At 39.0% G+C, this 23,885-nt stretch overlaps 1 protein-coding gene across 1 annotated transcript; it reads right to left on the reverse strand.

Moving 5' to 3' along the window:
- LOC131416795 (olfactory receptor 1P1-like) lies at positions 1 to 23,878 on the reverse strand. The gene is made up of 3 exons (XM_058559462.1): positions 23,811 to 23,878; positions 10,041 to 10,192; positions 1 to 989 (listed from the first exon to the last, which is right to left on the reverse strand). The coding sequence occupies exons 1-3, from the start codon at positions 23,876 to 23,878 to the stop codon at positions 1 to 3; spliced, it is 1,209 nt and encodes a 402-aa protein (XP_058415445.1).
- Between the last annotated feature and the right edge of the window lie 7 nt (positions 23,879 to 23,885).

Raw genomic sequence — 23,885 nt, forward strand, 5'->3', positions numbered from 1 at the left:
TCATTGGAGGGAACAAGGACACTCGCAGTTTCTCTGCAGAAGGCACTGGCCCCATGAGAAGGAGACTTTGCCCCTGAGAAGTCTCCCCAGGGCACCCTTCACGTCCTTGTTCCGCAGGCTGTAAATGAAAGGATTCAGCAGGGGTGTCACCACTGTGTACATGACAGCAGCTGCTGTATCCTCTTCTACGGAGTTGGAGGAAGAGGATGAGGGGCACAGATAAGCCCTGATCACTGTCCCAAAGAATAGGGCAACCACAGCAAGGTGGGACCCACAGGTAGAGGAAGCCTTGCGCCTTCCCTGGGCAGAGGGGACCCTGAGGATGGCTGAAACAATGCAAACGTAAGAGACCAGGATGAACGTAAAGGGGATTAAAATGACTGCTCCCCCCAAGAAGAGGAGCACAAGCTCATTGACCTGAGTGTCAGAGCAAGACACTTTCATCAGGGGTTCTAGATCACAGAAGAAGTTAGGAATGACCTTTTTAGAACAAAAGGAAAGTCGGAATACGAGGAAGGTGTGGGTCATGGCAACAAGATTCGTAAGGGTCCAGCAGGCAGTGACCAGGAGGAGGCAGCAGCGGCGGCTGATGACCATTGTGTAGTGGAGAGGGTGGCAGATGGCCACATACCGGTCATAGGCCATTGTGGCCAGGAGAAAGATGTCCATGTCCCCAAAAGTCAAGAAGAAGTAGAGCTGAGCCAGGCATCCTGCATAGGAAATGGACCTGCTCTGGGTCTGGATGTTCACCAGGGCCTTGGGCACTGTGGTGGAGATGAAAAGGATGTCTGCACAGGACAGGCTGGCAAGGAAGAAATACATGGGCATGTGGAGACGCATGTCGGTACCAATGGCCAGGATGATGAGCAGGTTCCCAGCTACAGTGACCACGTACATCCACAGGAACAGCAGGAAGAGGATGTGCTGCTGCTCTGGCTGCTCTGAGATGCCCCAGAGGAGGAACTCGAAGCTGCTGGTCTGGTTCCCTCCTGCCATGAGCCCGGAAGTCAGGGAAAGAGACCTCAAGTGAGACCCATTAAAACTCTCTAAACATACTTCACTCTAGATGATTGATGAATGTGCCATTCTCTGAATTCTAGAGAAGAAAAAAGAATGACCTTAATGAATCTGTATTGATCACATATTATATGCACTGTATATATTTATTGAAACCTACTAAATACAATGTGCTAGGAAGTGTGGGAGACATAATTTAAGAGAATTAAAATAGATTTCTTGGTTTGTTTGTCTACACTCCTTTCTGTCACAAATTTGTTGAGTTATAATTTCTTTTTCTTCAGCTGTACTCTCAGAGGAGTCAAGAGCTTTCATTCATTCAATCATTCATTCATTCATTCCAACAGATACTAAGTACCAACTCTGGACCTGGTAAAGTCCTAGGTAAATAAGACAATGATAATCTTTAACCTCAAAGAATTTACATCTAATGGGACAGATGTAACTACCTATATTACTATCCTATAAAATTTTGATTCAGGGTTCTCCACCCATTCCGCTTCCTTCAAATCACTCTCAGACCCCAGATTTTACCTGTTTTGACCTATCGTATCTGTAAGTCACTATTCTGAAGACATAGTTTTATATTGTCCCTTCTTCCAGAAACCAATTTAACAATCAAACAGCTGTTTAGTAAAGATATGTCATTATCTGTATTGACAAAGAAGAAATCACAATCTTTAGTCTCCAAAATCTCAAAAACTTCTTGGATGTACACACACACACACACACACACACACACATCTGATACAAAGCAGACTGAGGCAAAAATGGAAGGCTTTCTGGGCCATAAATGTAGTTCAGGATCTTACCAGATGGATGTGGGTGGCACATTGAGACAAACTCTTGAACAAAGGCCAGGCGGTAGGAAGCCCTGGACAGGTTCAGAGATGGGGAGGAGGAGCTTTGAGCATGAGGTGCAGGAGGGACTGTAGGCTGAGATAAAGCTGCCGAGGGAACTGAGGGTCAAATTTAGGAATGTTTGGAATGAAAACTAAAGGATCCAGAACTTTATTCTGTATGTTATAAAGATCTATTAAAGCTATTTGAGCAGGAAGTGATGTGAATGCTTGAGTTGTCCCAGTACATGAAAATCCTGTTCCTTTCCCATGTGTGGAACCAACTGAGGGTTAGACGTGGAGTTGCTCAGTCAGATGGAAAAAACAAAATCACCTTTGCTAATTGAAAAAGACTAGGATGGAGAATGTATCTTAGCTGTGTTCACTAAGTGGGCATTTTAATACTCTTCCAAAATTAAATCTGTTTTCCATTTCACAGCCTCAGCAGGACAATCAGGGGTGTCTCCCACAGGGAAGAACCTGCCCCTATAAAACATAAAACTTGGAAGAACAGAGCAAAATGGGTGTTCCCTGAAAGTGATCAGATTCCTGATGAGAAGGGAGAAGCTGAGGTCCCAAATTCAGCAATCAGGTAAGTCTCTTTGGGTAGGACTGAATAAAGCAGTGCAGAGGGCCAGAGCTGTTAGTCTGGAGAGAATCATCAGGAGTAGGGAGTAACTGTTCCTCCTAATGAGTGAGGCAATTGTATATGGGTGAGTTTTCTTTGCATCTCTGATTTGTAAAATTCCACACAGTTCCACATAAATGTCACCTACTACATAAAATTTCACTGGTCCTTCCATGGAAAAAAAGGTTGTCCCTGCACCAAACTTCCACAACATTTTGCCTACATAATTTTAATGATTCTTTTTCTGTCAGCACTTGAATTGAACATTTTTGTGTCCCTGTATTACTCATGGATTCTGTGAGATATCTTGTCTTCCCCATAGCAGCTGCAGTACTGCCTTGAATACAGAATGATTTCAAGAAATATCGTAAGAAAGAAAGCACTGAAAATTCAAGCTTTTCGTCAGAAGAGAACTCACTAGTAAAGCGTTGTATAGAGAAAAATTCCAATACACAATATCTTCAAGAATTTTCAAAATTTAATAACACATTTAAGACTTATGAAAGAATATTCAAAGCAGAAATAAAGAAACTTGGAGGAAAAAAAAAGGTCTAGACAACAGGAAGATGTGAAACAGGAACTGAGAAATCCTGGAAAGAAACTGAAGGAAAAGTCATGTCTGCAATGAAAACTCTATTACAAAGATTTCAAAGGAGGATTAACAATACAGAAATCATTATAAGGAACATAAAAGACAGAAATAAGAAAAATAAAAGAAACAAAAATAAAAAATGAGATAAAAGAGTTAGAGTAGAGAAAACTAACAGAGGAGATTCAGTATACACTAAGCAGAGTGTTCAAAGAAGAAAATTAAACATTGGAATAGAAGAAATATTTCAGATTATAATTTAAATAAACTTTCCTGACATAAAAGAAGACCCTACTCTGCATATTAAAAACACATATCTTACCCTTTGGAAAATGGATACAAAATAGTCAGTTCCCAAACATATCCTAGTAAAATTATTAGACCTTTGAAATAAATAAGGAATCCTTCAGGCAACCAGCTCCTCAACCCCCAAAATCAAGGAACTGATAAGGGGTAAAAAACCCAGGTTGGCATCAGTCTTCACAGCAACAGTCAATGCCATAAAATAAGAAAAAAACACCTCAAGAAACTAAAAAATATAAAAATGAGCCAAGGATTTTATACCAGCCAATCTGTACTTTGAGTATAATGGCTATGAGCAAAGAATTTTGAACATAATGAAACTCCAGGAATATTGTTCTCATAAGCCCTTCCCGGGGAAACTACTAGAATATGAGCTTCAGGTGAAAAGAAAGGGTTGACGTAACCTCAGCAAAGATGAGTGAAAAGTATTGAATATGTATTTACTATAGAACTAAGATCAGAATGTGGGGCTAAAGGTGACGAAATGGTATAGAAATTAATACACTCTAATAATGTGGAAATAACTAACAACAATAATAGAAGACAGAAGAGGAAAGAAGAAAGTATAAAAAGTTCTTGATTGTCTCTGAGGATCAGTTAGGAGAAAGAAATATATTATTAAGCAGATAAGTCAAATAGTATATGCTTAAGCCAATTTAAGAGTACAAAGATAAACTAAGAAAGATAATACTATTGATAAAATAGTATTACTGGATGATAGAAAAGATGGAAGGGAGAGGAGAATAAATGTTATAAGTTAATTTTATTGTTGTTTATAGTAAAGAACAAAAGATTTGTCTAAAGAAAGAGGGGACTAAGAATATATATTATATTAAGGAGTTAGCATAATGGAAAACTTCCTACGATCAGAGAGACAGAGAGAGGGAATAGACTACATACTAAAGGACACGAAATAATATGACAGACCTAGGCCAAACATATCACTCATGTTAATAAATATAAAAGATCTTAATGCACCTTTTAACAGAAAAAAATTTTAAATTTTTAATTGACAAAGCAAAACCCAACTCTGTTCTGTATACAAGAGAAATAACTAAAATAAAGCAATTCAGAATGGTTGAAAATGAAATGATGGGCAAAGGCATAGGGAGCTAATGTGAACAAAAGAACATGATCTTCATATCACACCAGGCAGAATTCAGGACAAAAAGCATTAAAAAAGATGCAGATTACTTTATGATAGTAAAACCTACATTCTCAATGAAATTGTAAAAAATATAATATCTTTGAAATCTAAGCACCAAGCAAAACAGCAGAAATTTTCTTGAAGTGGAAACTCTAGGAGATGCAAGAAGAAACAGAGGCACATTAATAAGAAGAGACTTAAACTTCTGTCATCCAAGGCAGACCAAGTAATCTAAAAATAACTAAAGATAGAGAATACTAAACAAAATGATAGTTATGTATGTGAATATATGTGTGTGTTTAAATATATATATATATATCACTGTGTTCCAATAATAGTAATAAATACACTTTACTTTCAAGTTCCTATAGAGCATACAGAAAAAAGACAATACATAAGGCCACAGAGAAAACGTCAAAAAATTCCAAAAAGTAGCAATAATTCAACTAGTCATCTGACAAAAATTCAATAAAAGTGGAAATTAATAACAAAATCAAAAAACAAAAATGGCCTTTCAACATGGAAAAAGTTTTTTAAATCGCTCTATTAAATAACTCTTAGGTCCAAAGGAGAAATAAAAATGTAAATTTTATAATTTTTAGAAAATAATAATACTACATAGAAGAATCTATGGAATATTGCTAACACAGTAATCAAAGGAAAATTCATTGCCTTAAACACTTATATGAATAACAGTAAATAATGTAATACATGAATTAAGCATCTGACACAAAAAGAACAACAAAAATAAACTGAATACAGAAAAAAACATTAAAGCAAAAATTGAGTCACAAATCAGAAGACAAATAAAGTAAACAAAACAAAACAAAACAGTTCTTTGGCCTTTTCAACAAAGGGTTCTGGGACAACTGAATGTCCACTTGCAAAAGAGAGAATTGGGATGCCTACCTCAGACTTTACAAAATTAACTCAAAATAGATCAAAGACCCAAATTTAAGAGCTAAAACTATAAAAAGTTTATAAGAAAATATAGGCATAAATCTTTGTGATTTTGGATTACGCAATAGTTTTTTAGACATGACACCAAAAGCATACTCGACAAGACAAAAAGTAGGTAAATTGCATATCATCAAAATTTAAAACATTTGTACTTCAAAGGACACCCTCAAGAAAGTGAGAAGACAACCCATAGAATGGGAGAAAATTTTGCAAACCATATATCTGATAAGAGATTTTATTTGGAATATAAAAAGAATAATTACAACTCAATAATAGAAAGACGACTAACACAATTTAAAGATGAGCAAAGGATCTGAATAGACATTTCTCCAAAGAAGATATACAAATGGTCAATAAGCACATAAAAAAAATGTTCAATGTCATTAGCCACTAGGGAAACACACATCAAAACCACAATGAAACACCGCTTCACATCCTCTAGAACAGCTAGAACCAGTAAGCCAGATAACAAGTGTTGTCAAAGATTTGGAGAAATTGGAAACCTCATACACTGCTAGGGGGAGTGAAAAATGGTTCAGTCTCTTTGGGAAATAGTCTGGCAGTTTCTCAAAAGGCTAAACATAGAGTTACCATATGACCCAGCAATTCCACTCCTCGGTATATCCAAGAGAAATGAAAACATACATCCACCAAAAACTTGCACAAAAGGCTAAACATAGAGTTACCATATGACCCAGCAATTCCACTCCTCGGTATATCCAAGAGAAATGAAAACATACATCCACCAAAAACTTGCACACAAATGTTCATAGCAGCATTACTCATAATAGACAACAACCAAAAATGACCCAGATGTCCATCATCTGGTGAAGGGATAAATAAAATGTAGCATATCCATAAAATGAAATAGTATTTGGCAATGCAGAGAAATGAAGTACTGATACATGCTGCAATGGGGATGGACCTCGAGAACATTACTCTGAGTGAAAGAAGCCACACTTGAAGGACAACATATTGTATGATTCAGTTTATATGCAATATCCCAAATGAGCAAATCTATAGAGACACAAAGTGGATTAGTGGTTGCCTAAGGCTGGGAGGGATGGACGAGTGGGGATGGTGGCAGAGGAGTGTAGGCTTTCTTTTTGGGGTGATGAAAATGTTCTAAATTTGATTGCAGTGATTGTTGCAAAATTCAGTGGATATAGAATATAATAAAAGCCATTGAACTGTACACGTTGAATGGTGAATTGTATGGTATGTGAACTGAATATCAATAAAGCTTTCAAAAACTTTTTTAGGTTCCTTGGAGAAAACCAATAAAAGAGATAAGCCACTTGCTAACCTAATCAAGCTAAAAAAAGAGGGAGGGCAGGGAGAGAAAACACGAATAGACATAATAAGAAATGACAAGGAGGATATAAACTGAAAAAGGAAATTATTTAAAATTACCTGATTACTTAGCAAAAGTCCATGCAAATAAATGTGTGCTTCTAGATGAAATGAATAATCTTTGGAGAATACAATGTACCAAAAATAACCCTGGTAGAGATGGAAAGTTTAAGCCAACCACATGCCACAAAGAAAAAAGAATGTTATATTAATCACTTTTCTCTTGTTAATACTGTGGTAGAAACTACCCTCAAATCTCAGTGCCTACAAAAACAAAGATATATTTCCTCACTTATATTACATGTCAACTGCAAGTTGCATGTAGCTCTGATTAACACTGCCTCATCCATCTTCTTCATTCCAGGATCCAGGGTGAAGAAGCATCCCTATTTGGGACATATGATTCTTAAGGAAAAGGAGAATAGAGCAAGAGAGCTTATGGAAATGCACAATGGTTCTTAAAGCTTTTGCTGGGAACTGGCACACATCATGTCCACTCAACTTCAATGGTAAAAACAAGTGGCGTGGCCAACCAGACAGCAGAGGGACACGGAACCGTAACCTTCCATAGGGAGGCAGTACAAGAGGAATGTATAACCTTCTTTCAGGGAAGGTAGGAAACAACGGACAACAAAAATACAATCTAGCATATCTGTCAGAGTTACTCCCTAAGGAAGAGCCAGGATAACCTGGTTTCACAGAACATCCCACCAAACCTGTAAAAGGTAGACAATCTCTTTTTCTATTCAGAGTATAAAAAGAGAAGGAAAACTTCCAAAATCTTTTTATAAAGCCAGTATAAGACTAATTTTAAAGTCTGATAAGTATTGTACAAAAAGATGAAAAGATTTTTCTGGAGAACACAAGAAAACCAACTGAAAAACAATAAGACTACTGAAAACAGTAACATGTTATAGAATTGACATGCACAAATGCGTCATATTCACGTATACAGACAACATCCAGCCAAATGTGATGAAAGAGAAGAATCCATTTACAATAGCAACCAAAAAAGGCAAAATACCTAGGGAAAAAACACTTAAAAAGAAGTGTTCAAGATCTTTACGAGGAACACTTTAAAAGCTTAATTAAAGCCTCGATTTAGGCAAAGATAAAAAGGATATAAAATGATGTTAAAGCCATTCAGTCAGTGGTTGATGAAGAACTAGATATTTGTATGATGCCAAACTAACACCACACAGATTACTTCCTGGTCCCAAGAAGGAAAATATGACTTTACGATGGAGGGATCAGGTTATCATTTCACAAATCCAGCGGCGAATCTTGCCATCCATCCATCATGGCACACAATATAATGTGATGTATTTTATCCAAAAATGTTTAACTTAAATGTAATCAAACTGCTAGCAATAAATTCCAGTTACAGGAATCCAGGATCTCAAGGAGCAAGCTGGCTCCAACAGGAGGAAACAATCACATAAATCGTATGGGGGACACTCTACAGCAGTGCCTCCTGAACTTTAATGTGCATGTAAGTCACCGTGGGCACACGAGTCAATGCAGATTTGCATTCAGTGAGTCTGAGGTGGGACCCAAGAATCTGCATTTCTAGCAAGCTCCAGGTGATGATTCTACTGCTGTCAGTGAACTTGACTTTGAGAAAGAGGAGATTGGGACAATCAGTCACTGCTGTGAAAAAAATGAATTGTTGTACACTAAATATCCATAACAGAATTCATAACAACCAGAAGCAATGCAAGGTCCTGGATTAAATTACTATTTTGACAAACCAACTGAAAAGGACACTTTTGGGGATAAGTAGAGAAATTTGAATATATACTAGAAGTGGGTAATAATAAGGAATTATTATTAATTGGGTTGGTGTGAAGATGCTATTTAAGGCATGTGGAACAAGTTTTTTTAGAGATGTATGCTGAATATTTAGGGATCTATTATCATGATTTCTATAATTTATTTTAAAATATTTCAGCATAAAAATGTTAATTTATAAAATCCATATCGGGTACAGATAGTATTAACATGGATACTCCAGAAAAGATCATTCATTTTGTAGAGTAAAAACTTAAGGTTTTCTCAAAAAATTCAGATGAAAGAGACAGATAAAAATAACAAAAAAGAAATATAGTTATAAGGAATAGAGACCCAAGATCCGATCCAAGAATTTGAGAAACCCCAAAAGAATAAAGCAAAATATGGGAGTCTGAGGCAAATTGTACTAAAATGGAAAGAGTCCTGCATTTGAAAATCTAAATGGTTCCCTGAATTCTGCACATAATTACTGAAGGAAAAAAGATCCATAAATTGTCTTATCCTGGGATGGTTAAATCTTAAAGATGAACATTTACCAAACAATTTCAAATAGTAATCAACATATATTGAGAGCTTACTCTACAGAATACTTTCTGAAGTTTGCTTGTATTATCTTAACATTCACATTACACTATAAAGTAGAAACTGTTAGTTCCATTTACAGATAAGGAGATTGATGTCTGGATAAATGAAGTAGAAATAACTTGTCTAATTCACACAGCTTTTAAGTGGCAGAATCAAGACTCAAGTCCAATTCTCTCAAAATCTAACACCTCGGCTCTTATCTTTGACCACATCAAGTTGATTCTCCCTCTCATTTCCTGGGTGAGTCAAAGCTTCTTTCTCCCTCTACAAAGAGGAACTCTGCCATAAGGCAAGAAGAGATGCTGTTTCCATTACTAATAGTATGGCATTCATTCATTCAACAAATACTACTGAGTGTGAAGTAAGTGCCAGACGGCGTAAACATCTAAGGATACAGAAAGATTATTTATATTATGACGGCTGGATAGAAGAATATATATATACATGATAGGTTTTCTCCATTCTAGCAAAAACAAGCTAGAACTAGAAATAGCAAAAAAAAAAAAAATTTCACAGCAGCAACAACAAAATCTATGAAGCACCTAGGAGTAAGTGCAACAAGTAAAACATAAACCTATGTGAAGAAAACTATAAAATTTTGTTGAAGAAAATCAGTCAAGATATGAAAAATGGAAAGATATACCATGTTCTTAGCTGGGCAGAATTTAGTAACATAAAAATGCTAAGCCTCCCCAAATCAAAATATAAATATAATTCAATTCCAACTAAATTACTGAATCTCAACTTTTAAGTCTCAGCTCAAATTCTTCTCCTCAGAGAGTCCTTTCTTGACTTCTTTATTTTAAAAAGCTGCACTCACCCCATTACTCTCCATCGTGTTGTCATGCTTATTAATTTCATGGCAATCTCTGCAAGCTAAGATTATATTGTTTGTATGTTTACTTTGTCCTGGTCTTTCTTTTTTTTCCTCCACGAAAGTAAGTTCCTGGTCTGGCTTGTTCACCACTATATCTTTGTTGCTTCAAAGAGTGGTGGAGGCAGAAACTCAATACGTACTTGCAACCTGTTGTAATAGGTGGTGGCATAGGATGCCGGGAAAACATTGAAGGGTTAGTAAATTCAGCTTTGTTGGTCAGGGAGGGCTTCCTAGAGGAAGTTGCATCTGAGCAGAGGCAAAAGAAAGCACGATATCCTCAGAGCACTGAGAATGACTCACAGTGGCTAGGAAGTAGATGAGGCGAGGGTAAGGGGACATCTGCATTGACAGAAAGAGGAGAAATCCGTGCATAATTAAAATCATGTTTTGAAGAACATTAATTAATATAGGAAAATGCATACAATATAATATTAACTGAAAGGTGTTTTAAAAACCCATCTGGACAGTGTTAAGAAGTGCGCAGACTTGCAACCTCATAAAGTGAAATGGGAACCCCATCCAAAGCAGAGTGTGGTGCTCCGTTGTGGGGGAGCTCCCCGTCACTGTCAGTCTCTAACCAGAGGAAGGACGGCATCTCCCAGGACCTGCTAAGAGGATTCCTGAACTGAAAGGAAGAATGTACTGGACAGACTTCACAGCACCTCTAATTCCAATGCTACTTCCATTAACAAAAGGGAGGAGGGAGGAAAACAGAGTTACCTTCGAGGAGCTCTAAGTCAGTAGTCATGAAGGGACAGACTCCTGTCAGTGGGGACATCTCCTGGGAAGCTCAGAGTCTCAGGGGAGAGTCTGTGCAGAGATGGAGCAGGGGGAGAGGAGCTGCATGGAAGGGGGTAGGCTCTACATGCTCAGCAACACATCCGGGTGAGCAACAGAGAGTAGAGAGAGGGAGGAGGGTCACTTTGAGGAGCCAAGGAGAGGAAGGCCTGGATCCTGGGCAGGACAGAGACACCAGGATGGAGCGATCCCCTCGCCTGCACAGGGCAGGGCCCAGCAAACTGGGTTGCATGCCTGGCTCTGGCAGACCTAACAGTACAAGCTCAGAGCGAGACCCTCACCCTAAGGAAAGAGCGCTTCTTGTAAAGTCAAGGTAAGTAAAGCAAGTTCCTGGCACGGCCTCCCTGCTGAGGAGGGGATGATGTTGCAGGGAGGACAGTGTTAAAGGAAGGCAGCTGACATTCAGTGAGCCCTTCTAGGGGCTCAGCCCTGGGAACTTCTAAACCCCCTCCAGAGCCACTGGAAGCAGACATTACTATCACCCTGTGCTGATGAGGAAACTGAGGCTCAAAGAGGCTGAGTGAGGTACCCCAAGGTCACACCCTAATAAATAGCAGAATCTGGATCTGCTCTTTACTCTTGTGACTCCCAATGTCAGACACTGGTATCCTGTACTTTGGAAGGGAGAAAGGCCAGGCAGAGCTGACATTTGGTCTTAAATAGCTTCCTGCTGGCAACTGGTTGTCCATTCGGATCTGGGGCTCTCCCACTGATGGCCCAACAGATGCCATCTTGGGTCTCCTCCATCAGTGCTTACCTGACCCTGACTGTCTCCCTGTGACCTGTCCACTCAACACCACCATCAATCTGACCCTGTCTCTGCTCTGTTAGGACCAAATATGATTATCAGCTTCTTGAACACACAGGCTCCCCTCAACCCCTCTGTCTAGCCCTCATCTCTGGATGTTTCCAATTACTCTTCCTTCTGTCTGGAACACTCTCTCCAACACCACCTCCCACCCCCTGTTCCTTCACTTCAGTCCTGCTCATCCCTGAGATTTCAGCATAAGCATCCCTAAAAAGACTTCTCAAGCTTTCTACAGCTTGCTGGGTCTTCCAATATTAACCTTCGCTACCCATATTTTAACATCACCATAATTTACAGTATTTACTTCATTAAATCCAGCTTCACCACCAGAATGAAAGCTTCAAGAAGTCAGGGCCCCCCTGTGTTCTGTTCATCATGTGATTCTCCAGTGCCTAAGACAATGCCTGGCACCAAAGAGGTGTTCAATAAACAGACAATGCCTGAGTGAATGAAGGCATGAACACTGGAAGATGTGTAATTTAACTCCTCCATTTTACCTTCAGAAAACTGAGCCTCATAAATATGAGAGAAACAAAGAGGCAGTTTCCCCGAATTTGTGTGTAGCTGGGGGGAGGGGTACTATCCACTGACTATATTCAAGAAGTCCAGAACCTTGTCTTGTCTGCAACTGGGAGCAATGAAAAACTATAGTCTTGCCTTGAGATAGAGGAAGAGATTAGTAGACATTCTCAATTTCCACCAAACCTGAGACCACCTAATGCAAGGGATCAGTCCCATAGGAAGGAATTTCTCAGTCAAAATACAGACTCCCTTTTTTTAGAGTGCCCAACTTTCTGAGTCTCCCCACAGGGGCTAGAGTATGAAATCCACAGCCGTCATGAAAGATTCACCCTGGGATTTATGTGTCTGAAGAGAAACACTTCTCTCACTAGTCCCTCCACCCTGTCCAGTGGGGCTGGCTCTAAATACCTCATGCTGTCCCGTTTGTGAAGCCTTCCTGCATGCACCAGCCTGCGGCGATCCTCTTCATCTGCTCTCCTCTACCACCTATTTTCTGTGCCCCTCACTTGGTGGCTCCCATAAACTGCCTGGGGAATCTCTTGTCTTCTGGTAGAAAAGGCTGTTTAGACTTATATCATCATTCCTCCCAAACAGTGCAGGTGTCACCACTTCATTATACTTTCACTATCAAATGCTTGGGTCTTTTCTTCCCTGCTTGACTCTGACACATCAGAGATGGAGAGCATGCCTTGTTCACCTTCATGTCCTCACTGCACCTAGGACATGCTTGGTCTGTGTTTGCTGTTTCACACAGGGGCTGCACTGGGTCTTGTGCCCCACTTCAGCTATGAAGCTTACCTTCCTGCCTGTGTCTGTCTCAGTCATCATCACCAATGACCTATTGCCTCTTCTTCAATGCTTCACATCGTTGGAAATTAACATGAAAAATCTGCCTCAGTACTCAGAGGATGTCCTTGTGTGACGCAGCAAACATAATAACAGGCTCATGTCCAGGTTGCCTGCCTCTACTGCAGCAAGCCTTTCCTACACCCAGCTGCAGCAGTGCTGCAGACAGGGGGTCTCTGTTCATTAACATCAGGACCTCTGGAATAACCCTAGACTTCTCAGCTCAGGGCTATAAGGGGACTTGTGCTATTTATTTATTTCCCAGGTAACCTCACTATGAGCTCTTTCAGGGGTCCTGTGGGAGTTTGAAGGTTGGTAATTGTCTCATGCCCTTTATATCCTCTCAGGAGTTGCTGGGAAGGGGGAAGGATGTGGTCCAGCAGTATTGGGATTTCCTTTAAGAAAAGTTTTTAACTGCCTGTCTCTTTGGGCTGAACTAGAGAGCCACCATAGCCATCCAAAATATCTCCTCTGGTAGCTGATGTCTGAAATGACACTCTTTAATTAAATCACAAAAGGCCTCTGCCAAAGTTAGGATATCTTGTGTGGAGGAAATCACCCCTTGAGACAGTAGAAAATGAGTGACACCATGGTCATTATCACTCAGTGTGGATTTTTTTCACAGAGCTTTTATGAGAAGGTCACTATAAGCTTGGTAGAGGGATGGGGAGAGGGACAAGTATTGGGACACAGCGGTTTGTGAGTTTGCAGTCAGAAGACATTGAGGACTAAGGGGCACCAGGGCCAGTGGGTGCCAGAAAACTCTAGACTCTGGACATGCTTGCTGCTCCACTGCAGATGCTCAGTGAAAGTCAAGGGTCACTAGCGGTCACCCTCCCCTGAGTGGGCGTGCAGCATTGGTCCTCTAAGTGCAGCTGCTGCCAGTGTGATCAAAGCTGAGATCCCACACAGCCCACCCCACCAGTATGTCCGTGGCCAGTGCTTTCCTTGCTCTCCCCTCAGGAAAACTCTGGAAAAGGAAACCTCAACCTTAGAATATACATGAAGTTGTCTTAGAACTGCTAACCCATACCACTGAGAAAAACAAACAACTGAAGTGTATTTGTTTACAGTTCCTTTTTGAATATAGTATGAGGAGGTATAGAGGTGAAGAATTACTTAGGTTACTTCCTCCTGCCCCCTTTCAGTGAGGTTATGTTTTTCATTTGAAATACGGTGGGAGTGGGATGGGAATAATTTTACCAGATTATAAAACACACGATATAGGTAGACATAGATATGGATATAGATACAAATAGAATGCAGACAGAGATGAATGAAGCCAACTGTATTTCAAATGAATAATAGAACCACATAGAAAAGGGGGAGAAAATCTGACCCAAGAAGGTCTTGAACATAGTATTTTGACCAAATGTCTTCAGACTAATGACACATTTAACTGTAAAAATTATATTTTATTTTTGTTATTGATTTGTCTTTCACAGTAGAATGGGTTAGCGATTCTGAAACTACTTTATGTGTATTCTACAGTTGAGCAAATAAGTAAATATAATATGGATAATGAGAGACAGATTTCTTACCGTTGCAGAAGAGAATTTCAAATATAGAAAGGGGAAAGGCTAGAATGACCCCTGTGTGTTGGACTGGAACCAGTGGTATGGGTGTAAACTCATGGTTTTGAAGATGATAGATACATAGACAGAAAGATAGAAAGATAGAGAGAGACAGACAGACAGACAGATAGATAGACAGACAGGCAGACTACAGATAGGTAGACAGACAAATAGATGTATAGAGAGGTGTGTGTACATGTGCATGTGTATATGTGCATACATGTATTTCTTAGCTCTGTCCACAGAGCAGACATAGAAACAATGACATCTCAATAGCAACGAGCACACTTATTGTGCAGAAGTCAGTTTTGAAATATCGGGAAGGACTTGACACCCCAGGTCTGAAGGGGGAAGTGGAGGAAAAGTTGTAAAAGCAGAGAGAGACAGAGACAGAGACAGAGACAGAGATGTACAAAGACAGCTGCCTGGCAGGAGCTGTGATTTTCACATGAGGAGGCAGCAGCCGCAAATTAGTATTTTTAGGAATAAATTCTCCAACCTCACTTTCTTCCCTCCCTGCAGTCTCTGCTGCAGCTCTTCACTGGCTAAACCAAACTAGATGGCAAAGGATAAGGCAGCTCTTTATTGAGTTTATACTGATCAACTTCCCAGAGTGCAGAGCAGGGTGGAAAAAGAGACGAACGAATTTGGAAAAGCAAATGGAACCTTCCAGCACACCACCCAGTGCTGTCTAATGGATCCTTGTGTTTCACATTAAAGATGTAGACCCTCCCTTATAAAAAAAGTGATATTGTAAATAAAAATAAAATATAGTTGCTCTTAGTAGCTACAGAGTGCAGACAGAATTCTGAGCTGTACATATAGCTTAAAGGCGTGGTTCATTTGAATTGTGATAAGATGTTAAACTGAGAAAATGCACAAAATTTCTATCTTACTCTCTTTTCTAGTATAAAGACTTGTGTGAAAATTTTCACCTGTAATTATCTTATTCCGTTGTCAGTTAAATATGAAAATGTCCTTAAAAAGAAGTTTTTTCAAGATATTTGATTTTAAAGATTATTTTTATATTCTGTAAACTCATAAGGGATCTGTGAGTATGTTAAACAGATGGCCTCACTTATTAAGTAGTGAATTACCTGTATTATGTTTTCAAATTTGCACCTCTGATATCTGGAACTCTATGTAGTCCATGCTTTCTTTGATAGTTGTAAGCTCCTTGGAATTTAACCCATTTTCCCTTTCTATTTAAAGTTAAAATAGGTATCTGACTCTGGTAGATTTGTTCTTTTAAACTAAAAATATGAGGGTCTGTATCTCTTTCTATAACATCACATAGACCACAGTTGATTTGATTTGATACAGTGACTTCTACTTTTTTTATTCTAGTAGTGGATACCTAGTTAACTAGTAGAATTAATATACTTAAATCTTTATTTCTCCATTTATAAAGTCAAGAACAAAACAATAACTTGAGTCCCTTCTACGTATCACAAGAATTAGAATGTTTTGCACCCTGCGTTCCTTCCCAGTCTTCAAATTCATGGTCTTTGCTAAATTATCTAGAGATTTTAAAATGCTTATTATTTACAATATTTAAATTTGTGTTCACAAAATGCTATTTAAAAAAATATTTTCAGTATTTTCATTTAATTTTGTAAACATATTTACAACAGAAATAACCCAACTGAGTATAGAATTTTGAGTTGTAAAATATTGCTCTTAAAACTCTGATAATTCTTCAGTGTGTTCTGGCATTGGTGTTTTGTAGGGAGAAGTCTGAAGCCAGTTTGAATTTCTATTTATTTTTAAGAAATTTGTTATTCCTTGGCACTGAAATTTTGTCCAAATGTTAATCCTGTCAAAAAAATAGAAAAATATCACTAGAATATGTCTAGAGATATTTTCATTAACATCATCCACAGTATGGTGAGGATTTCATTTTGAGATCTCAGATTTTTGATTCTCTATAAATTTACATTTTACTGTAACTTTAATTGTTGCTTTTATTCTATTTGTTCTGGGTTTTTTCTCTGGAACTACTATTATTCTTAACTTAGAGATCCATATTCTTTCTGACCCCAAACATTTCTCTTCTCCTTTATTGTTTTAAGCTCTGATTTTTTAATAACTTCTGAAGTCTGCCCTCCACATTACTAATTTTTTTTCTGATGTTAATTCTGCCTAAAATGTCAATTAAAATCTTTTTTTTTTTTTTTTTGGTCCTTATTCATTTCTGTTTTCTCTCTCCAGGTCAATTTCATTTTCAACTAAATTTGTTTCTGATTTATGCTGTATCTTTTTTTAATGTCTTAAGAACATTGAAAAAGTAATTTATAAACAGATTTTCTGTTCACTTTCTTAAATTGTTTGCAAGTTTTTCTTCCATGAACTTTAGTTGTTGCTCCCTTTCTCTTACTTTGCAGATACATTTCATATATCATTCCTTCTTCTCAAAATGTCTTTAACTGGGAAGGGATTTAACTAAGCCTGAAATTTGCCAACAGACAATTCAATTTAGCCTCTCTCACCATCCAGAGGTTTTTCTCTTTGGAGGAAAAGGGGCAGTCAGAAATTTTTTTATAAGTTAATGAAAATCACTGTCCACAGATGATATTTGCAAACGTTTTAGTGATAAAACATCATTTTCTTCATAATTCTCTTCTATACCATTGCACAATTCCTTGGCCCCTTGGGTTCCCAGTAATTGAAACATGGAAGTAGTAAGAGAATCAGAGAGGGATGTTAAGCACAATATATGATTACTAGGAAGAAATGTTATCATGAGATGCATCTTATCCATGTCTGGGGAGCCCATGTCCTGGACACTGGAGCGTGATCTGAACATAGGGCAGGTAACAATGCAGCAAATTGAACGATGTGACTTGAAACTTGCCTAGAAGAAAATGTAATTAAACAAATGTTGTTTTAACATCTACCATGTGCACAGTCTGGGAGATTTTGGAGAGTTGTTGAACAAATACATGAGTACAGTAGGAGCTGAAAAATAACAGCTAACATTGAATAAGTGCCAACTATGTGCCAGGATCTGCTTTAAGGATTTTTCAGATATTAGTGCATTTGATCCTCATAACAAGTTTATGAGGATATTATTATTATTAGTCCTATTTTAGAGATGAGTAATTATATTAAATAACTGTCTGAGGTCAGTTACAGTCGGTAAGAGGCAGAGCCTGGATTGAAACCCAGCCAGAGCTCACAGTCTTCACCATGGTCCTTCACAGAATCCTAGTGACCTCTCTGCCACAGGAGGTGCTAAGTCATAGGATAACGACCATTAATCAGGGCTGTCGTGAAGGTGACACATGCATGAAGTGGACTACATAACATCAAGGCTCTTTCCTTCTCTAAAAATCTAACAAAGCAAGAGACCCACCATCAGCATGCTAGATAAAGTAAGTATAACTCCCACCATAACCCTCCTTAAGTCAAATCCTAGAGGAAAGATAAAAAAGAATTCTTTTCCTTTGCACATTTAATACCAGAAAAGCTTCAGCATGGCCTGGAAGAACGACCAGGAGCTCAGTTGTAACACAGTCCTTGTATCCCAAGGGGTTGTTGCAAGTTTGTGCTAAACAGCAGAGGAGAGGGGCCCAAATTCCATCAAAGAGGCTAGAATAGGTCAGCCCAGGACTTGGACCCTGGAGACATACTCTCCGGAAAACTCTATTGCCCATCCTGCCTTCTAGAAAAGAACTCTGGGAAATATTACTCTTGAGAACCACTGTGTCCCTTCAGGGTGCAGCTATAGGAGTGTGTCAACAGGTCTCAACAATTGTTCTGACTTGGGCCTGAATAGAGATGTGAGAGAGTCATTTTTCAGGGCATTGTAATCTAGTGACTGATTCACAATTTTCTCCATGCTACAATGCACCCTGCTTCCTTGAAGAGGAAACTAGAGTCTTCATCTTCAGGCTCCATCCAGGGAAGCATCTTCTGCCCCACAGTTGGGAAACTCGGGGATCTTTTTTTGCAAGCCATCCCAGTCCTATCTCTGCTGCCTCAGGACAAAGGACCCACTCTGCAGCATGCCTGCCCTGCAAAAGGAGTGCTAACAGGTGCTAGCCCAGCTGGCTGTAAACTTCCCATTTGTGGAAGAGGAGTGAAGGCCACAGGACCAGGACCCTTTTTGACAGGATCTGAGCTGACTCCCCAGGTAGGGGCTGTGGATGTTAGAGAAGAAAGTCTTCATGACAGTGACATCAAGGGATAGATAACCAGAACTGCACTACCTGCATTATCTCCTTTGACCCTTACAACTCCCCCAAGAGGTAAGTAGAATTATTTTGTCATTTTATCAGATGAAAAAAAAACGCTAAAACTAAGACTCACACCTTGGCCTGAATTCAGAACCTAAGGAATCAAAATCAACTAGAGAGAGAGACACAGAGAGAGAGAGAGAGACACAGAGAGAGAGAGAGAACTCTTTCCTTCTGACAAGTGGTTATCCTTGAGTTCTTGTCCATAAAAAGCGCTTCGGGAAGGAGTAGTTCTGATTTGGTTCTCTCAAGCCTGAGCTCTGTCTAACTCCAGAAGTTTTATTGTGTTGTGTGTGTTGTGTAGGTTTGTGTGTGTGTGTGTGTGTGTGTGTGTGTACGCACTCGCAAGAGCCCATTGTCTTAGAGAGGACTGGCAAACTCACCTGTACTCCCACATTCAATGGTGCATGCTAACAGGTGCCTTCAGAAAATTGTGTTATCTCATTGCCAGAGCACTGATGAGCTGAACTATCAGGAAGACTCGAGGCACTCAGAGGACAATTTTTGGCCTTGTCTGCTACCCTGATGCCAAGGGGAGGCATTTGGCCTCATGTATCCCTGAAAAAGTGTCCTCAGCACCATCACACTCATGTGCTGGAATTCTCAGAGCACAAACACTTCCCAGGAAGAGTATTTTAGTGGGCAGCATTGCCAGGACTCCTGGCGCCTTTCCAGTGGACACGAGGCTCTCACTCTGCCTCCAGCATTTACAGCGATGCACCTCCTGCTCCTCTTCCTGGGAGTATACATTCCTTTCACCTCTTTCTCCAGGGTTTCTGCAGAAATTCTCTTTCCACATGACACCTAATCCTCAAATGTATGGATGCTTTGTCTTTGAGATTTTCTCCACGGCAAGAAACTTGGACTTCATCTCTTAGGTGATGGGTAGAGAGTGAGTTATTTTAAAGAGTATGGATCATCTCTATCCTCAAGTCCCTGTGCTCAGAAATCTCCTCCCCTGGTTCCTTGTTTCTTTAGTCCCTGAAATGATTACACCAAACTCTGATCCTTTTCTGGTGCTACTTTTCTTACATTCTTTAACTCTTTTATTTTATTGCCATATGGTTGTGTATGTACCAGATTGTAACTCCCAAATGTTACCCTATTGATCAGTCACTTTATTTAAATGTCCAAATATCTATATTTACATTAAACAAAAGATTGCGTATGTCTATTACCAGAAAGAGGTAGTGCAACCCACAACCACCATGCTGCTTCTCAGTTCCTAATGAAGACAGAACAAAGTTCTTGCATTGCTTCACAATCCTCCACATATAAACCCAAACTACTTTTCCAGACTGATTTCTTCCTGCTTTTATGCTGTGCTCCAAATAAAGATATATAAGTCATTTTTATCTGAAGTAATTCTCAAATGTATGGATGCTTTGTCTTTGAGATTTTCTACGTGATAAGGAACTTGGACTTCTTCTGTTAGGTGATGGGTAGAGAGTGAGTTATTTTAAAAAGCACAGAAAATTACATTTGCATATTATAAATATACTTTTGGGTTCACTAAACAGATGTGTCTGTAAAGAAGCCTACCTGAGACAGGAAGAACATAAATAAGAAATGGGGTGGTAGGTAGAAAGAGTTACAAAATTGAGGAACATTCATTGAATGACTAAAGAGGCTAAAATATGTTTACCAGGTAATGGGAAAGTGCTGGTGTTGAGGTAGATATTGGAGAGAGAAAATACTACAGCTGACAGAATGGTGGAGCAATATAGCTGAAGAAACAGAAAACAACAAGGCTGACAGAATATTGGATGCATGGACACTTTTCTTCTGAGTCTTTGGCGGAAAAGGGACAGGATGGACTTAGGTATATGATATGCAAGAAAGAATATTGAGGAAATATTATCCCTTTCATCCCAGAGATAGTGTTTTTGTCAGTCCCTATGCCAGCACTAAGCCATTGTATGCAGTTCCAGAGTAAATCATTTTCATGCTTGATAGAGAATTCCTCCCTCCTTATCGTTTTCCTCAAATTGTCTTAGATCTTCTTGGCTCTTTGTTGTCCTATTAAATTTTTGGATCAGTTTACTAAGTTCCATGTTTAAAAGAAACCCATGGTGTTTTGATTGGGATTGCAATTAATTCATAGATTAATTGGAGAAGAATTGACATTTTTACAACATTGAGTCTCCATTAACAGTGCTTATTTCGACATTTTTTAGATATTCTTTTGGTCATTCAGTAAAGTTTAATAATTTTTGAATCTAGTCTTGGACCTCATTTGTTAGAATTATTTCCAGATTCCTTAAATTTCTGTTGCTATTGTGAATAGAAAGTCTCTTTAAAATTATGTTTTGCTACTAATTTTTACTTAAATGTAACAACAGTATTGTTTTTTGTTTGTTGGGGTTTTTTGCTTGAGGAAGATTGTCCCTGAGCTAACATCTGTGCCAGCCTTCCTCTATTTTTTGTATGTGGGACACCGCCACAGCATGGCTTAACGAGTGGTGTGTAGGTCCACACCCGGGATCCAAACCTGTGAACCCCAGGCCGCCAAAGCAGAGCACGCAAACTTAACTACACCACCAGGCTGGCCCCCAGTATTGTTTTGTTTTGTTTTTTAACAATGATTTATATCAAACAAACTTGCTGAAACCTCTTACTGCATCTAGAAAGTCTCTTGGATTTCTTTTGGAGACAATCTTATTTTCTGTGAATTCTATCCACTTTGATTTTTCATTTTCAGTTATTATACAGCAAAAATTTCTTCTAGTGCTCTTTTCACAGATAGGACAATGCTTAAAATGCTTTACACAGAACGCTCAATATAAACTCCTTGTTTCATATGGATCTGTGGCCACATCTCCCAGGGGCCTTTAAGATCAGCTCTGGCTTACAATATTTGCTCTTGAGTATTCTTTTTCTTTCTCAGAACTACATAGTCTCATTTATTTCTTTTAGGTTTTGCCCATGTGTTTTTTCTTTTTATCTAATAATTTATATAGAATTTCTGTGTGTTTAATAGGAATCAGCTAAGTCTGCCATATTGCCAGGAACCCTGCCTCTAAAATATTACGTCTCTACCATACAAGCTAACTGTAGTCTCTGAGCCCTCTGTTTTCACTGAACCCTCTCCTTCTGAGATAGTGTGATTCTGTGTATGTATGATACAGGAAAGGGCACTTCAAGACAGAAGACCAAATTCATTTATGCGCAGAGATGAAAAAGCGTGTCATGTGTAGGGGAAAGATAATTTACCTGCTTGCCTGGTGCTTGCATATAATTCCCATCTGTACTATAGGAGACACTGAGAACTGGTGGTTAAATTAATTACATATTGAACTAGTTATTGAGTAGAGGTCTCTAGAAAACTTAGTGAATTACTTAGGATATCCTGGACTACAGTAATAAATACATTTAAAATATGTAATCATTTAAACAGAATAAAGTTTATTTCTCTTTTATGTAACAGTGCTAGTGGGTATCCTTGGTGGTGGGTGGCCCTCTTGGTTGCAGAGAACTAAGGACACAGGCTCATTCCACCATGTGACTCCACCATCCCCTTTATCCTCCTAGCCATTTGCATCCAGTTGCCCAAGGGGAAAGAGAACTTGGAGGAAGCCCAGAACTGGAATGCATGGATGGATTGGCTAGAACTCAGTCACATGACCATACCTCAGTGCAAGGGACCCTGGGAAACATAGTCAAGCTGAGTGTCCAGGAAGAAGAGAACAAAGTGGATTTGGGTGAGATGCTACTGGTCTCTGCCATAATTGGCCTCAGAGTCAAGGTGAATGAAAGGAGAGAACCAACAGCGAAGCGATTAAGGAAGTATTACAATATTTCAGGTAGAAAATGATGGTGGTCAAAGCTAAAGCACTGAGACAATAAGTACAAAATCTACGTATGAATTATTTAAAATGAAGAATCAACAAGATTAGAGGTAGAGGTGGGGGATAACCTGAGTGATAGAGCCTGTGAGCATCCCACATGTGGGAAACCCATGAAACAAACATGGATATATTCAAACTATTGAGTGCAAAGTTATTGTTGCTTAAAACAAAAAATATTCCAAATAATCTCTGTAAAAAATATAAACAAGATATGGTTCTATTCCTCAAAAGAATCTGGCAGTCTATTTAGGTTGGATGTGCAGAATATGGGATCAGACATGTTGGTGAGATGACTGAAGGTGGAAATATAGGAAATGAGATCAAACCTACAGACACAGACCTGAGAGTCTACTAAGTAGCAGTTGAAGCCACGATGGAGTTGGATGAGTCACCAAAGGAAATAATAAAGAAAGGTATGAGAAGGTTGGAGAGGAAATCATTATGATTACATATATATAAGGGTTTTGGATAGAGATGAAACCTATCCAAGGAGGTGGTGAATGTCTACTTTAAATAAACAGGATACCTGGGGAGTAAACGCTGATCTTGTTTTGCTACAAACTATCCCCAATGGTCTTTGTGATTTACAATCTTCTGATGCCAGAGTAGACATTTGTTACATCCTGGCTCTGGGCTTGTTCCAAATTTGGTCACTGGAACAATTTCTAATTGTCTAGGGTGCTCTTTGTACTGACCATCCTTTGTTTTTGTAGAGTGTTTTGTAGAGTGTTTTGTTTTTTGTAGAGTGTTTTTTCAAAGACCCCAAAACACTGTCCTTTCCTCCTCATGTGTAATAAAATTAGTGTGTGGTTCAGAATTCTCCAAAAGTTATAAGGACCTTGAGAGCAGAGACTATGTCATATATGAATAAATGGATGAATAAACTGTTTTTCACATATTTATTGTTTTTCCCTGAGGTCTAAGAACGTTTCTACCTCATTGGATATGAACTTTAATTGATCGTTCAATGATTAAACTCGAGAAGTTTGCATGATGGTGCTGGGGTTGGGGAGGAGGGGCACTATTTAAGACTGCTCACTTCTTAGACGTGAATGTCCAGGGCTAATTGTCAATTAGTCCCACTGACCACGGGGATTTTTCCCCGATGTATTGGCTATCTCTGGATTTAGTAAACCCAGGTAGAGACACAGCCATCACGGCA

Source organism: Diceros bicornis, chromosome 18 (assembly GCF_020826845.1).
Source record: "Diceros bicornis minor isolate mBicDic1 chromosome 18, mDicBic1.mat.cur, whole genome shotgun sequence".
Taxonomy (NCBI): Eukaryota; Metazoa; Chordata; class Mammalia; order Perissodactyla; family Rhinocerotidae; genus Diceros; species Diceros bicornis.